Raw genomic sequence first — 18,269 nt, 5'->3', positions numbered from 1 at the left:
TAGTAGCCAGCTCAAATCATTTTAGCCAAACACACAGCTCTAGATTGGATTGCAGGATGCAGGACGATTCAGCTGATTATGTGAATAGTTTCCTTCTGTTTGTCCACATCAGAATCACATGAATGTATTTGTGAAGAGCTGGAGTGCAGCCCAATGTTTTGACATTTCAGCATACACATCTGAGTATCATACATTGTCGAAAAATTCTACCACATATGTAGGAGTCGTCAGTTCATTGCACAGTAGAGCTGGGCGATAGAACGATAACGATATGTATCGCGATATAACTTTTACTCGATAGAGAAATTCAACTATCGCGATAGACCTCGCTGCTCTTGTCCTCTTTAAAAAAAGAAAAAAAGAACAGACAATCCAAATTAAGTAGCGCAGAGCCGAACCAATCACAGCCGCAGCGTCACGTCACGTGACTTGATACGTACAGCACAAGTGCCAAGCCGCACATGTGTATTTGTTTGGGAAGCAGCCAGCGGGTAATGGAGGAAATGAGTGTGCTGACTAGAAAAATCAACCGAGCGTGACCGAAGAGAAAACAGATGATGGTTCCAACGCCGGAGAGATTGTCGAACGGAAGAGCCATAGAAGTTCCGTAGGGTGAAGGTATTTCGGCTATTTCAAGTCTGACAAAAAACAGAGTAGCGTTCATTGTAAATTGTGCCGAAAGCAAGTCTGGAAATACAATAAACTGGTGCATGCGCTACGTCCACACGTACCCGGGTATTTTTGAAAACGCAGATTTTTCTATGCGTTTGCACCTTTCGTCCACACGTAAACGGCGTTTTTGGTCACTGAAAACGAAGATTTTTAAAAACTCCGTTTTTGCATTTATGTGTGGACTAGGAAAACTGAGAAAACGCAGCGTCAAAGGTGTGCACATTTTTTGACGTCACACTGTGCGCCACGTTATTGTTTCGGTGAAATGAATTTCTACAATACTGTTACTGTTAATTCTACTCTCTGCAGTGTTTAAATGCTTACATATACACACAGTTACTGTCCCTCCACACATACGACTCGGTTCTGCTTCTATGCCCCAGCTTTGTTTACTTTTTCCCACCGAGGCTTCTAGACTTCTGATTGGCCAACATTTCTGCACGGTTAGGAATCTAGCGCCACCTGCTGCTTTGGCATGTTCATAGCAGCGTTTTCCTTCATTTCTGCCTTTATGTGTGGACGGGATTATTTTTTAAAACGAAAACGGAAAATCTCCATTTTCAAAAATACCCGTGTACGTGTGGACGTAGCCTCAGTCTCTGACTGGAAGCGCTAATTCGTCATTCGGCTTTTGTCAGACTAAAGTAACTGTTAAAACTGTTTGAAAAGCTCAGCTATACAACAAGGAGAGATTGAGAATTTCCTTTTAGTTCTCAGTTTATTTGATATTGACAAAAGTTCGTCAGTTTTGTCTGTTCTTCTGTAAAACAAACTAAGATTTATTTTTAGAATTAATATTTTGTTTCTAAGTGGAATTGACAATTTAGTCTGTTTCGTTTGTTCTATTTTGAAACTTAAACGCTTTAGCGGCTGCCTTTTGTGTAGTTTGCAATATTTGCCTTTATTTATCTGGAAAAAGTCTCATGTTCCTTAAGTACATCTACCCTGTTGAACTTATTATGGGAAATAAATATTTAAATAAAAACAAGCTGCTGATTATTTCACATTTTACTTGTGAGCAACGGCACATTTAAATCTTACAAATATAGTTATTTGGCTTATATCGTGATAGATATCGTTATCGCCTGAAATGAAAAAAACATATCGTGATATGAAAAAATCTTATATCGCCCAGCTCTATTGCACAGACGACAAAAGCTAAGCAAATAATGTTTATTTAAACATAAGCACATTTTTCTTTTTACTGATTATTGGTTAAGGTTAGGGATAGGGTTATGGCTCATCTCACAATGTATGGATAGCCATACGTAAGTGGTTACACCTGATGTTCAGCAGCGGCTTCCTGCACCTTAATGGTGGGCATAAATACATGTTGCAGCAGTGTGAAAAGCAAACAGTGTGGAGGATCTTTCCACAGTGTTTAGACAAAGGAAGCCAACATCTGTTTCAGTAAATCAATAAATGTTCTCATGACAAACTCATCAGCACGGTGGCACGGTGGTTAGCACTGTTGCCGCACAGCAAGAAGGTCCTGAGTTCAATTCCAACATCAGGCCGGGCTCTTTCTGTGTGGAGTTTGCATGTTCTCCCTGTGTTTGCGTGGGTTCTCTCCGGGTACTCCGGCTTCCTCCCACCGTCCAAAGACATGCAGCTTGAGGGGATAGGTTAATTGGAAAATCCAAATTGCCATTAGGTGTGAATATGCGAGTGAATGTGAGCGCGAATGGTTGTCTGTCCCTGTGTGTTGGCCCTGCAACAGACTGGCGACCTGTCCAGGGTGTACCCCGCCTCTCGCCCTATGACAGCTGGGATAGGCTCCAGCGCCCCCCGCGACCCTGAAAAGGATAAGCGGAAGCGAATGGATGGATGGATGACAAACTCATTAAGTGGATCAGGCTCTTGTACCAAGAGCAGTTGTGAATCTAGTGTTTTGGGTCCTTTACAATTCACAAAGAGCCTCTCCAATCAGCATTTATTATGTTATAGATAATTTAATCATACAAGATAAGTCTAGTTAAATGACAGAACATTAATCTGGAAATGGGAGAGATTATATTTATTTACATAACAATGTCAAAGATCAAGCTGAGCGGTTATAAAGTTGGCTTCTTTGTAGTTTCAAACAAGAATAATACTTTCTGCATCTGTGAGTCAGCTAGAGGCTACTCTGGTCCGAGTCGCATGAATTTCATCAGCGCGAGTAGTCCTACATACGTCCATGTTGTTGTCTGTTTTTATGACCTTGTGGGTTTGTCAACAAGGTCTAGTGATGGGCAAAGCAAGACTTTGTGAATCACTGAAGCATGTTTGTGCCGGAATTGTATCGAGGCTTCGAACTCATCTCCACCACGACACCTTTGGCCAATTTGGGTATCCCTACATCTTGATAATGCTATTCTGTGAAACAATGACACAGACAAGCCCAGCACAATTACAAATGAACTACTTACTATACCAGACTGTCAAAAACTGTGATCAACACGTTTTGGAGAAATCCCCACACAAAGACTGCATCCTGTGATTGTGCTGATCAGTATGCTTCAGCAAAACTCTCAAACTGTTAATATTCGTGTTGGTCACAGTAAATCAATTTATAAAGTAAAACATTCTTAGAAAAGACAGCCAAGATGTCTGTGAAGGTTCTCAGTCATCCAGGTCATCGTAGTCAAAGGAACTTGCAAAGAAAAGCGTCTGGACTTCTTTAAGTTGCTTGAAGACGTTTCACCTCTCATCCGAGAAGCTTCTTCAGTTCTAAGGTCAAATGGTGGAGAGTCCCAGATATAAACCCAGTGGGAGTATCCCCCCCACAGAGGGACAAAAGGACCCCTGATGATCCTCTAATCGCCTGAGCCAAGGTGTGAAACTGGGCGTGGGTCCCAATCAGCCAGAGTTTCGGGTGAGCTCATTGTGAAACCTGGCCCCACCTTATCATGCGAATTCCTGAGGTCAGATGGCCCAGGATGTGAGTGGGCGTTAAGGTGTCTGGGAAGGGATCTCAAAACTGGATTATAGATGGCAGAGAGTTGGTGTCGTAAACCCCCGCCTCTGTTCAAAGATGGTCGCTCACAGTGGACATAGATGGCTTCTTTCACTCCTCTTTCAAACCATCTGTCCTCTCTGTCCAAAATGTGAACATTGGCATCCTCGAAAGAGTGTCCTTTATCCTTAAGATGCAGACGGACTGCTGAGTCTTGTCCTGTGGAGGTGGCTCTTCTGTGTTGTGCCATGCGCTTGTGAAGTGGCTGTTTGGTCTCTCCAATGTAGAGGTCTGAGCATTCCTCGCTGCACTGTACAGCATACACCACATTGTTAAGTTTGTGTTTTGGCGTTTTGTCTTTCGGGTGAACCAGTTTCTGTCTGAGCGTGTTGCTGGGTCTGAAATGCACCGGGATGTCATGCTTGGAGAAAACTCTCCTGAGTTTCTCTGATACACCGGCTACATAGGGGATGACAATGTTGTTGCGTCTGTCCTTCTTATCCTCCCTCGCTGGTGTCTGGTCTTCTTTTCTGTGCCTCTTTGCTGACTTTAAGAACGCCCATTTAGGATAGCCGCACGTTTTGAGTGCTTCCTTTACATGCGTGTGTTCCTTCTTTTTCCCTTCAGGCTTAGAGGGAACATGTTCTGCCCGGTGGCGTAGGGTCCTGATTACTCCAAGTTTGTGTTCCAGAGGGTGATGGGAGTCAAACAGGAGGTACTGGTCCGTGTGTGTGGGCTTCCGGTAAACTTTGATGTTGAGTTTGCCATTCTCTTCAATGTGCACGGCGCAGTCCAGGAAAGGCAAACAGTCGTCCTTTGTGTCTTCCCTGGTGAACTTGATGTTTTTATCCACAGCGTTAATGTGCGCAGTGAAGGATTCCACTTCTTGTGTCTTGATTTTGACCCAGGTGTCGTCCACATATCTGTACCAGTGGCTGGGTACTCTTCCTTTGAAAGAGCCAAGAGCCTTCCTTTCCACTTCCTCCATGTAAAGGTTGGCTACAATAGGTGACACGGGGGAGCCTATGGCACAGCCATGTTTTTGTCTGTAAAAGCCTTCGTTGTACTTGAAATATGTAGTGGTGAGGCAGAGGTCTAACAGTGTGCAAATCTGATCAGGTGTGAAGTTGGTCCTGTCCTCCAAGGAGCTGTCTTCTTGTAGTCGTTTTCTGACAGTCTCCACGGCCTCCGTGGTGGGTATGCAAGTGAAAAGAGAGACTACATCAAAGGACACCATGGTTTCATCTGGATCCAGGGTAAGTTTCTGGACCTTGTCAGTGAAGTCGGTGGAGTTCTTGATGTGGTGTGGGGTCAAATCAAATCAAATCAAATCACTTTTATTGTCACATCACATGTGCAGGCACACTGGCACAGCACATGCGAGTGAAATTCTTGTGTGCGAGCCCCACAAGCTACAGAGATGTGCAAACACAACAACACAAACGAGCAAAATAGAAGAATGGCCAACCTGAAACTAATAAATATATGTACAATATATAATAGTGTATGCATTTCTGGATGTGTATACTAAATATTTTCCTACGTGTGTGTGTGTGTGTATTAGGGCTGCCACAAACGATTATTTTGATAGTCGACTAGTCACCGATTATTTTTGCGATTAGTCGACTAATCAGATCATCATCCATTGGACGTACAGCGTACAGCTTATTGCACCAGCAGCATCTGGTCTTATATAACTATCATTAGCTTACAGCTTGAAGTGTTTGTGCTAACTAAAAATAAAGACAAGATGGTAGTTTATTAATTTTTAATGAAATTTGCAGATTGTTTCGGTGAAGTTTAATAAACTCCTTGCTTTCTAAAATATAACAGGACACCGGAGTATATTATCCAGCGTCTCAAACTTCTGATGATCAGCTGTCTGCTTGAAGTTTATTTAGCTGTGCAAAAACTATAACTTTAATCTTAGCCAAACCGATTTACTCAGGAACAAATAAAATACTAAAGAAAGCCAAACAATAACATTTTAAGTTATCTAAGTGACTTATATATCATGTTTAACCTGAGTAGCGAAAGACAGTGGTGGGTTTGAAAACGATTTGCCGGGAGTCCGGTGTTCTCACGGCTCTAGTTAGCCTTGCCCCCGCCTAGCTAACGAGCTAGTGGGTAACAGACGTCTCCGAAAACGTCGGAGAGCTTTTGAAAATATGCGGTGTCTTGATAAACTGAGCCGATATTTGAGGTTTACACAGCTACATTCTCGCCTGAAAATATGTTAAACGTTTATTTTGTGACCCAGAAAGAATAATAAGAGTAAAGTTAAAACTAACTAGCTGCCGCCATTGTTGACAACTGCGCTGGGCTGCGCTATGAATTCTGGGACACAGCTTCTTCTTCTTCGGGGTTTAACGGCAGCTGGCATCCTTGTACATGCAGTGCTGCCATCTTCTGTTTCAGTCCGTTATTACACCCTTAAATCCTACTACTCATTCCTGCGTCCTTTGTGATCTTACAAAGCTTCAAACGATGCGTCGACTATTAAATTAGTCGTCGACGATTTTAATAGTCGACATAATCGTGACTAGTCGACTAATCGTGGCAGCCCTAGTGTGTATACACATTTTTACAAATTAAATAGTAAAAAAAAAATAAAAATAAAAATAAATAAATAAAATAAAATAAAATATATAAAATATACAGAGTTGAATATGTGCAAAACAAGTGGCATTTATATACAGTGTGGAGTGCATAATGTTGAAGTTCCAGTAGTGAAGCTGAGGTGTCTATGACGTGTTCAGCAGTCTGATGGCCTGATGGAAGAAGCTGTCTCTCAGTCTGCTGGTACGGGACCGGATGCTGCAGAACCTCCTTCCTGATGGAAGCAGTCTGAACAGTTTATGGCTGGGGTGACTGGAGTCCTTGATGATCCTCCCCGCTTTCCTCAGGCAGCGCTTCCTGTAGATGTCTTGGAGGGAGGGAAGCTCACCTCCAATTATCCGTTCAGAGCACCGCACTACTCGCTGGAGAGCTTTGCAGTTGTAGGCGGTGCTGTTGCCATACCAGGTGGTGATGTATCCAGTGAGGATGCTCTCAATGGCACAGTGATAGAAGGTCCTGAGGATGCGGGGGCTCATGCCGAATCTTTTCAGTCTCCTGAGAAAGAAGAGGCGCTGCTGCGCCTTCTTCACTGTTTTGTTTGTGTGTACTGACCACGTAAGATCCTCAGCCAGATGTACACCAAGGAACCGGAAGCTGCTCACTCTCTCCACAGCAGCGCCGTTGATGGTGATGGGGGTGTGTACTTCTCTGCACCTCCGGAAGTCCACTATCAACTCCTTTGTCTTTGCGACGTTGAGGGTGAGATGGTTGTCTTGACACCAGTGGGTCAGGGCGCTGACCTCCTCCCTGTAAGCCGTCTCATCACCGTTGGTGATAAGACCCACCACTGTAGTGTCGTCCGCAAACTTCACAATGATGTTGGAGCTGTTAGTGGCTGTGCAGTCGTAGGTGTAGAGTGAGTACAGGAGAGGGCTCAGTACACACCCCTGTGGAGCACCAGTGTTCAGTGTGATGGGGGATGAGGTGATGCTGCCCAGTCTGACCACCTGGCGTCTGTCAGACAGGAAGCTAAGGATCCAGCTGCAGAGGGAGCTGCTCAGTCCTAGATCCTGCAGTTTCCTGTCCAGCTTCGAGGGAACGATGGTATTGAATGCTGAGCTGTAATCTACAAACAGCATTCTCACATACGTGTCTCTCTTCTCCAGGTGTGACAGGGCAGTGTGTAGTGTCAGGGCTATGGCATCATCAGTGGACCTGTTGTGGCGGTATGCAAACTGTAGAGGGTCCAGTGAGTCGGGTAGTGCAGAGCAGATGAAGTCCCTGACCAGCTTCTCGAAGCATTTGCTTACGATGGGGGTCAGGGCTACAGGTCGCCAGTCGTTCAATGAGGAGATGGTGGAGGATTTGGGTACAGGGACGATGGTGGCCATTTTGAAGCAGGCTGGGACAACAGACAGAGAGAGGGAAAGGTTGAAGATGTGTGTGAACACTCCAGCCAGCTGAGCCGCGCATGACTTGAGGACGCGGCCGGGAATCCCGTCCGGACCAGTAGCTTTGCGCGCGTTCACCTTCCTGAAGCACTTCCGCACATCCTCCTCAGACACAGTGTGCGCACTGACGTCATCCGCGGTGCGCACACTGTCCGGTCTCATGGTGTTCGCTGCGTCGAATCTAGCGTAGAATACGTTTAGATCCTCACACAGAGAGGCCGTGGTCTGCGGTGAGAGGCCGTGGTCTGCGGGGTGTTCCCCACGAGAGGCGCAAGGATGGTAGCAAGGTGTTTAGCAATGTTGTAAGTGGCTGAGTTTATGCTACTGACTATGGGTCTGAGTGGGACAGCTTCCTTGTGGATCTTAGGAAGTCCATAGATGCAGGGCATGGCATCCCCTGGATAAAGGCGGTGATATGTAAGGCGGTCAATAATTTTGTCCCTTTCAAAGTCTTGAAGGCAAGCTATAACTTTCTTTTTGTAGCTGCTTGTGGGGTCTCGCTTTAGGGCTTCGTAGGTATTGTTGTCACTGAGGAGAGTAGTGATCTTTGTATGGTAATCTGTAGTGTTTAGGACCACGGTGCATCTTCCCTTATCAGCTGGTAAAACAGTGATGTTGTGGTCTTTGCTCAGGGAAGTGACGGCCTTCTTTTCCTGTATTGTGAGGTTGGATGGAGGGACTTTGGCACTGGAGAGCGTGGCTGAGACTTTCATCCTGATTTGCTCTGCTTCTGTCTGTGATAATTTATTAATCCGTATGGCAGATTCTGTGGCTGTGATGAGGTCCACTATGGGCAACTGTTGTGGAGAAATGGCAAAATTGAGTCCTTTGGCTAATACTCTCTTTTCAGGTTCAGTGAGAATCCTGTCTGAAAAGTTCTTAACCCATTTCTCCTGACTGGCATCAGGTGTGTTTTCTTCTCTGGGTTGTGTAGGTTCAGGATGAGGAGTGTGTGTTTTTGAAAGCAAGGTGTGAAATGTCCTGCGTTGTCTTTCTTTTCCTTTAGAGTGTTGGACCCGCTGAGCCTTGTCCACAAACTTGTAAACCTCTTCTAAGATTGGAGAGGGTAGAAGGATTTCCAGTTCCCGCAGAGTCTGGCTGATCTTGATCTGGAGGGCATCTATGGTGAAATGGACCTGTCTTATCCTTTCACTTAAAAGGTGATTTTGTGCTCTCTGTAGAATCAAGTCTGCTCTGTATCCCCTGACCGTGGATCCAAGGCGCAGGCTCTTAGGAACAACTCTGCTTTGTCTACATCTTAGGTTGAAACGGAGATGGTTCCTATAATCCGCTAGTTTCCTTGATTCCCTTTCATACTCCCGCACCAGTTGAAGGGTGTTCCTCCCAAAATGTACGGCAATATGTCTGTGAAGGTTCTCAGTCATCCAGGTCATCGTAGTCAAAGGAGCTTGCAAAGAAAAGCGTCTGGACTTCTTTAAGTTGCTTGAAGACGTTTCACTCAGGCGATTAGAGGATCATCAGGGGGTCCTTTTGTCCCTCTGTGGGGGGATACTCCCACTAGGTTTATATCTGGGACTCTCCACCATTTGACCTTAGAACTGAAGAAGCTTCTCGGATGAGAGGTGAAACGTCTTCAAGCAACTTAAAGAAGTCCAGACGCTTTTCTTTGCAAGCTCCTTTGACAAAAGACAGCCAAGTTTACTGTAATAACCACACAGGTTTCCAGCTGTTTTTGGTTGACTATTAAGTTTTTCGGGGTGTATGTCAACAGGCTTGTTCTATAAACTGTCAAGCAAAGCTAGAAGCTAGCATAGCATTAGCTTTTGTTTTGAATTATTAAAAGAATATATATTTAAATAAAATGCTATGTGCTTTCCTTTTTTGTAAGTTAACACGTGTTATGTTTTTTGACCAATCCTCATCCTCTGCTGAGCAACTTCTAACCATGCGAGCCTCCTGTTGTTTTTGAGATATTCACAACGGAAGCGTCAGCAAGAATAAAAAGGAAAACAAAAAATTCATCTGTCATGAAAATTGTTAAGAAATACATCATCTGTAATTAATGGATGTGTTTTTCTAGCTTTTGTTTTTACAGTATGAATATATTCTTTATGGTGTGTGTGAGTAACGCAGTGTATGACGTCACTTGACGGAGCAAATAACATTTTCTGTTGAAAGTAGAAAAATACTAGAAAACTAAGTCAGAACTGAAAATTTATCCGTGTTTTATTTCCTCGATGAAAGCAGAGGTGGTGTTTATTGAGATAATTTCATGATTTTAGAGCGCAGTGTGCCACTCTCTCTCTGCTGATACACAGCAAATCCAGCATGTCCAAATTAACACTGTCGGATTTGATTTCAACACTATTAAAGTGTCTATATGGGTCCACACCAGAGAGTGTTAATTTAACTCTTTTTAGAGAGTTGGTACGTTAACTCTGATTTAGTGTTAAACACCAAATCTGTCTGGAGTTGATAATTTAACACTTGGTGTTAAGAGTTTATATATTAACTCTCAAAGAGTATTTTAGTTTAACTACGTAAGAGTTATCTTCTAATTCATTCTAAAAAGCGGGAATTTTACTGTTCTGAATTTCTAGAAATTTCTTTTGGAAATAAACATTTACTAAAAAGATGCAATGGTTTTTGAAAAACATTTATTCTGAACTGTGCACCACAATTTGAAAACATTTTCTGAAAGATGTAACAGTATACATGTTCTCACTTTCATTAGAATTTTGTTTATCAAAAGGTCTGACATGGTAAATGCAAATAACAGCATTCTCATCACTTATTTCTTCCATACAATATGCATGTCCTTCATTCATCCCTTTGTGGAACTTCAACGCACTTCTGCTCTCCCCCATATTCCATCTTCACAAGCATATCCTGTGCGGAGATCGAATAAAAATTAGTTGACACTAATTAATGGCACAAATAATCCAGTAAACAATTGCAGCACAGTAAAAAAAAAAAAAGGAATCCTTTTTGAGCCATTACTTGTGTAAAGTATTTTCCCAAAAGACAAGGACACAGGCAACAGGTAATACTGAACTAAATGTAAAACCTCAACCTTTTTCATTTTTACCTAAACCGTGTGCACAAAACTCTGGAGGGATCTATGCTAACGTAGAATCCAGTCAGGACGTCAGCTACTGCTGTTTGCTCGTTTTTTTCATGGGCGATCATTTTCAGGCTTCAAGTAGCACCATTATACCAACATTTCACATTCTAGACATTGTTTTAGGTGTATTTGACCAAAGGTTTGACTGAAAATTCACATGCAAGTTTTTTTCAAGGCTGTGGTATTTGCCCGCAGACAATACCTTTCAGCTAGCTAAAACAGAATATTATGCTATCACCGAGCAACATGGCTAATGCCTTTCACACAGCTTTGTCTCAACTCCAAAGAGCCACAGAAGTAAAAGCTCATAATAATAATTGAAACAATCTTTGAAAAAATGACTTACCAAGCATGGCAAACAACTCAAATATGTAGAGCAAAATGTTCTGAAACGGCTTCACTTCAGCTTCGATTGGAGCCTATGGTGCTGGGGGCGGAGTCTGTGAATTTACTCTGTTGGTGTCATAGCCCCTGTAGGAGTTCAGAGTTAAGAGGTCAAGAGTTAATGTTTCCATTGTAACACCTCCAGATTTGACAGAGAAACACTCATTTTTAACACTCTATTTTAACTACTATCATTTTACACCTCAGAGTTACATTAAAAGAATGTGACTCTGCTTAGAGTAAAATTAACTCTACTTTTGCAAGAAGACTATTAACACCAAAACATTTAACACTTTTGAATTTGCTGTGTAGGAGTGAATGGAGTTCACCCAACAGTCTCTGTCTCTCGCTTTCTCTCATCTATATGCCAGTAATTAAAATAAGATATTTATGTTATTTATATATCTATATAGTGTTTATTTTACTACATTTTGGATTCCATTGTTTAGGTTCTTGGATAGTCTATATTAGTTTCACACAATCCACAGCAAAAATAACAATGATGGAGAGTGTATTATATCGGAGCAGTTGCATCATAAGCGTTAATTTAGTAATTACAAGACAAAATGTGAATCCTGGTCATTTCTTTTATACATCAAAGACGTAGAACAGAAATGACTACTTGACTGTCAGGTTAGTACGGCTTGCTAGGTCTAACATGAAAACTGTTATCAAAAAGTTGAGTATCAAGCTCATAGGCAGATGGAAAGAGACAGAGCTGGTTCTTTGAAGAAACTCTTACAGAACTGTCAGCAAAATTGCTAATATGATGAAAGTCATTTTTCAGGCTCAGAATGGACGTTTTGTAGACAGATAAAATGATCTGTCTTTTTATAGTGCACAGTGAGCCTGTGTCTTCTTATTTGTCAAAAATATAGTTTTTCTGTTATTTTTAATAATTTGTTAAACAAAAATGTTTCAATAATTATTATTAATGTATTTTTGGGAGTTGGCCAACTTCCTTTTAGCCTAAATCTTTAAGTTATTTTAGCTGGGTGTAGTTCTTTCACTCAGTCAAGTGTTTTCCTCACATAAACTTTACATTTTAACAATTTCATCTGAGACAACAACATTCACTCTGTTTATGACTGAAAATCTCCTTGTCCTTATTTTGAATGTTGCGTTGCCATTAGCGAGCTAGACATGGCCTTTCCCTCTTGTGTTTTTTCTTTTGGCAGGCTGACAAAGTTTTGTTGTTCAGGTCCTTTTCCTCTCCAGAAACACGTGTTTCATTGTCAAACTCTAATGTCTCCATCATACACTGCAGCAGGTGACTGTAGACCTTGTTCTTATCTGGTGATCTGCTGTGAGCTGGAGAACCTGTAGCAAATGGAGAAGAATGGAACAGAAACTAAGCCAAATTCATTGGAATGGCCTGTATTTATATAGCGCTTTACTAGTCCCTAAGGACCCCAAAGCGCTTTACATATCCAGTCATCCACCCATTCACACACTGGTGATGGTAAGCTACATTGTAGCCACAGCCACCCTGGGGCGCACTGACAGAGGCGACTATGAAGGACTATGGTTTCCAGCTCCAGCCAAACGTGATAGTTAGAGAATTGTTTTTGACAAACATTGCAGTCACAACCAAGGAGTAGTCTGTCAGAATTTCTCCTTCAGCCACTCAGTGACTCCTTCAGGTCCTGTTTCAATAAACTCTGTTTGCTGTAGGCATGTGACGTCAGCCTCTTTATTGTAGTTAATCAATTTACAGCACACTCTTACATGCCTCATTTGATGTTATTGATTTATAGCTGACAGAGGGAGCAGTTTTGTTGTTGTTGTTTTTAAATAATACAAGTTAGAAAAAGTAGAATAACAAATTATTGTAGGGAGAGAAGTGGACATGAGCATCACCATGAAAATCGAAAATAAAATAAAAATTAAGCTATTTCATATCTCTGTTTTCTCAGCTTCACTGAACTTGACTCCATTTTAACTATCTAGTTTGTGTATTATTATACCCCTCATAATACAAGGAGTTACTGATCATACATTATTACCGGCTGAATTAATTTTACAGTTTTAATGTTTAGGCTGTGATAGCTCCTGCCACAATCTAGATTTAGTAAGCATTTAGATTGTGTTAACCACTGCACTATGAAGCCACTCCTGTCTTACGCGACAAGGATAGCTTTCCGACAGGTTGATTAAAAGTCATCAGATGTGTTTGATTGCATTTAGTTGAATAAGTGACTCAGTCATAAAAGGTTGATGGGGTAGTGTTGTCAGCTGTGTGTGCAGGTGGCATGAAGAGCTAAGTTTGTGAATGTGACAACTTGAGAATGAGGCAACATAAGAGCTTCATATTGATACCATAGGTGCATATACCAAGAATATACCGAGTTTGAATCTGTCACCTTGACCTCAAGGTCAGAGGTCAAGGAAGTAGGACTTTGAAACTGATGTGATAGGTGTGTCTACTGGGAGGCTGAGGGGTAGCACTGGTGGCTGCCAGTGTTTTTACTTCTGCATTCATCCTGATGTTTTTTCCAAAACTGAAGAAATGTCAGTGTGTTTCTTGCAACCATAAATACCAAGACATAACAAAAGTACCACCTTGTCTCACAGATGAGATGGAGCCTTCTTGTGCAGTAATTTTGCTCTTCAAAGTCTTTCCAACATTTAGCCAATAAGCTATTTTGGTTTCACCAGTTATTGGTTCACCAGTGGTTTATTTTTAATTTATTTGGCACTTAACAGCGTACACTATATTACTCTACTTGTGCCAGGTGACCAGATCTTTAGGGTGGACCAATTTTTGCGCAGTGTGTTTTAGGTTTGAAAGCCACAGAGACGAGGTACTTACAGAAATGTATCTCAGCTGTTCTGATACTGCTGGGATCACTAAAGGTTGTCACTTATGCAGCAGCTATCCTTATCTCTCTCTGGAGCATTCTTTAGGTGGCTTCCCAGCTTTCACAAATGTCCAACTGGGATAACCACATTTACTCAGGGCACTTCATGATATGATGTTCAATAGGACTGTTTATAAGGTTGGGGGAACCTGCAGTCAGCTGAGACTGAAGAAGTCCCTTAGATGAGTGATGAAATGTTTCTCCCACAGAAAATGTGATGTCCAGATGAACAGAATCTACTTCTTGGGAAGTAAATAAGTAGTAAACCTTAACATTAGCTGTTCAACTATGAACAATTACCCAATAGCCACATTAGCCATCTGTCGCCATTACCGTGGGAACTAGCAGGCTGCAGTTAGATAACAGATGGATAATTGTTGCTGGTTTAATGGGTCACGCATGGAGTATTGGGCTACGGGAGAGTGTATTATGTACATATGGGGAACCTGACAGATTGCTGGTTGTACAGAGCAACAGAGGAACCACAGTTGAACAGAGCAGAGACTCAAGAGTGTGGAAAACGAATCAGAGCAAATAAAGAGTGAAATCTGGAGGACTTCAGACCTGAAAAGCAGAATTGAAGAGCTGTTGACTGAGGTTTGGTGACAAGGTGACAGATGTGGACAAACTGATAAACTTTACCTTTTTTACTTTTGCAATAGTTTATTAAAACGTGTTTATGTTATTATAGCCAGCTGTAGAGGTCAGTGTTAAAATATCTCTATCTCTTAAAGGTGCAACGTGTGGTGACTAATACCACACTTTCACCAAAGTTCATTTTCAACCTTTCCTTTTCTTTATTAGGAAACAGCACTTCTGCAAAAGGCTTCTACCAGGAATTTTTCTTATTCTTGTGATACTAAAAATGGATACAACATAAAAAGCAAGTACACAAAAAGGTAATTGACTAAGATTAGTTTAAAAAAAAAAAGCAGAAGAAAGAATGGGGGCATTTTTCTTTATCTCAGTTCTTCTAGCCCTTTACTCCTCTTTTGAAAGAGGGAAAGGAAATGCATGAATTAACTTTTAAAACACACACGTGCACACACAACAAGAACTATTTACATCCAAGCTGAGGGAGTGCCATCAAGGAAGGTCCTGTGTTGTGTATAAACAGTTTAATTAACAGATATATTTTATTATCATAATTGTCATTGTAATGAGACACTCACAAACAAAATCGTGGTTTAGCAACTCAGTAACGCAGCCTGCTTATGGGAAAGTAGCAGGAATCTAATTTTTTTGCAATAGTAATCCCTGACTTTACTGGTTGCTTGAAAAAAATAATCTGATTACAGTAACGCGTTACTGCCCATCTCTGGTCATGACCAACTCCATTTGCTGAGTGCTTTAATGAGGGTTTAACGGGAGTTGTTGGACTGTTTGAGTTTTCTTTGATATTATCAAGAATTGTTATTAGTGGGCCAGGCTTTTTGTTTAGACAGTACACTACAGATTGTTGGTGTCTGTGGATGAAACAATCGTACCTCTACATGGTTTTGAGGTGTTTGGAGTGGCATTCAAATCCATTTTGTGGTGAGTGAAGTAAACTGTGCAAAATGGGCATTCTGACAGTTGTCAGCTTTTGGTCAGCTATAGTCTTGTTGAATTACTGATAGCTCGGTTATTCTCTCAGTGACTGGATCTGCCATGACGAGTCTCCCCCCGTCTTGCATTACACAGAAAATAATTCCTCACATTCTTATTGGAGACCAACGTAACAGTATCCAGAATAAGTATCAGATATATTGATTTATGTTTTTATGGTTTGAACATTAGGATTCCTCATCAACCCAGAGCCATCCGACTATTTTATCTGGTTCTCTACCAGAGGTCTGGGAACTTATGGGTCCTACACAGTATCTTTGCTGTTCCTAGGACTGTGCTCTTCTGGATAGAGATCTCAGATGTTGTTCCTGGGACCTGCTGTAGCCACTTGCCCAGTTTGGAGGTCACTGCCTGCCCCGAGTACCCCCATTCTCCACAGGAACCACTGTTACCTTCACCCTCCGCATCTTCTCTAGTTCCTCTCTCAGCCCTTGGGGCTTATTAAGCTTCTAATCCTTCCTGATGTTGCAATCACTTAGTCATAGTCATAGATGTAGCTATACTATCTTCCTCCACCACTACTATGTCAGTTTGGTTAGCCATCACCAGCTTGTCCATCTGTATCTGGAAATCTCACAGGATCTTAGCTTGGTCATTATCAGCCACCCTAGAGGACATATCCCATTTTGACCTTGGGAGTTCCAGGCCATACTTGGAACAGATGATCCTGTATACTGTGCCAGTATCTTGGTCATGGCATTCCATGTAAGCCCTGCCTGCTAGCATCTTGCACTTTGCTGTTATGTCCCAGATTATTTCAGTGGCATCTCTGCACAACCTGCACTAGGGCCTTGCCTGGTGTGGTAGAATCTAGTCTCTATCTATTGATCTTGTGCTTAGATCTTGTTCCGATGTTGCCATGATTAGTGCCTCTGTGCTGTCTTTCAGTCTAGCTTGGTCCAGCCGTTGGTAGGATTTCTCAGTATCACTTGTTCTGTTTGGCGGTTGTATATGCTGTAAAGCAGCCTGTCCTTCCATAATGGCTCCTCTTTATGCTCCTCTTCTTTCTTGGGTTTCTGCTGCCTGAGCTATTCTCTAAGCACATGATCAGTTGTGGCCATCTTGCTGATGTTGGAACACTGAGAAACGAGTTATTTTACCGTTAGTTTACATATTTGATGTCAAAGAATCCATAGGTCCCACATACTTTTCATGTAACCCCTTCTGCAGGGATTACTCGTGTAGCATTCCAGTAGCTCCCTATTCTCATTCCTTTTCCACTTATGCCTTCTTGTTCCAGTAGCCCACTTCTCATCAGTGTGTCCTGGTTCCTCAATACTTGACACAGACCTTGTTAATCCAAGCAACGTCCAAGCAATTAAAATCTTTCTTTTTTACCAGAGGTTTATTATAAATCACTGTTCTTTATATTTTTGTATTCAACGTGCCCTTGCAAATGAGATGCCACATTCTCTGTTTGCGTTTGCTTGATGTGTTATAGTCAACACGTGTTGCATGTATGTAGCTTAACGGTCACCACAACTTTTATTCGTGGTGGAATTATGTTTGAATTGCCACAAAAAACAGAATGAAGAATTTGAAAACCTCCCACAAAGCGGGTTTTTGCTAGCACTTTAACAGTGACTTTAAGCTTATATTTGTTTTGTTTTTCATTCATACCGCCACCACCTCATATTAAACTCTCACTTCATAATAATTATGCCCTTCTCTACCACCACTCTGTATCATTTCTCTCTGTTCTTCATTGTTGTCTTTCTTAGGTCAATAAGCAGCAGCTACAGGCAGTAAAGGAGCGTTTTCTTGCTTTCCTCAATGGAGAAACTCAAATTGTGGCTGATGAAGCTTTCTGCAATGCCGTGAGAAGCTACTATGAGGTAAAGTGATTGAGTGAGTTTTGTAAAACATTTTTCACAGAAACAAATGTGATTTTAGCTTTACAATTCTATGGCAGGACAGGGACTCTCTTCAGGCATTGCCTTAATTCCTGTTATGTTGTTTCTGACCCACAAACCGTCTGACAGAAAGGTGGAACCAACCTGACGATATACTCTTATAGTTACTTGACTGTGTCCTTCTTATTTGTTTTCAACAGAGGTGGTGAATTTACCCAGTTTGTCAATATTAATGCTGACATGAAACAACTAGAACTATCTTTATTCTTTGTAAAGCTGACTGAAGCTAGTATGAAACAAAAGATAACTTTTCATGCTTATAAACTGCCTTGAATGCTGTAGCAACATATATAAGTATAAGTAAATCCTATTTTTCATTTCTACTGAGTTATTGTTATTGATGATGCACTACTTAATTTGAAATGTGAATCTTTAGTGGCAACAGCTTTCTTGCTGGGAGCTTCTACTGTTTCAAGCTGACAGGCCTATTGTCTCATTTATTAAGATTTTCTTATTAAGTTTATTAAGTTTATTTATTAAGTTTCCTTCAAAATGCTGTCAGAGTAAAACTGAAAGAAATCAACAAACATATCCTGCTCAGACACTCATTTACATACAGTGGGGCAAAAAAAATATTTAGTCAGCCACCGATTGTGCAAGTTCCCCCACTTAAAATGATGACAGAGGTCAGTAATTTGCACCAGAGGTACACTTCAACTGTGAGAGACAGAATGTGGAAAAAAAATCCATGAATCCACATGGTAGGATTTGTAAAGAATTTATTCGTAAATCAGGGTGGAAAATAAGTATTTGGTCAATAACAAAAATATTCAATTCAATTCAATTTTATTTATATAG

The 18,269-nt window shown here is 41.5% G+C and overlaps 1 protein-coding gene across 3 annotated transcripts in view; it reads left to right on the top strand.

The window, feature by feature from the left end:
* cadps2 (Ca++-dependent secretion activator 2) overlaps positions 1-18,269 on the top strand; it is a 184,743-nt gene that overhangs the window by 2,250 nt on the left and 164,224 nt on the right. For all 3 annotated transcript variants that reach the window (XM_085283227.1, XM_085283229.1, XM_085283226.1), the window contains exon 2: positions 17,280-17,393. In XM_085283227.1, coding sequence (XP_085139353.1) covers positions 17,280-17,393 — 114 coding nt within the window. The remainder of the gene's footprint in view (positions 1-17,279; positions 17,394-18,269) is intronic.

This window comes from Mchenga conophoros, linkage group LG7 (genome assembly GCF_057382185.1).
Source record: "Mchenga conophoros isolate Kocher_MC1m ecotype Shallow Benthic linkage group LG7, M_conophoros_male_GT1.1, whole genome shotgun sequence".
Classification (NCBI taxonomy): domain Eukaryota; kingdom Metazoa; phylum Chordata; class Actinopteri; order Cichliformes; family Cichlidae; genus Mchenga; species Mchenga conophoros.
This window is presented reverse-complemented; position numbering and strand designations above follow the sequence as displayed.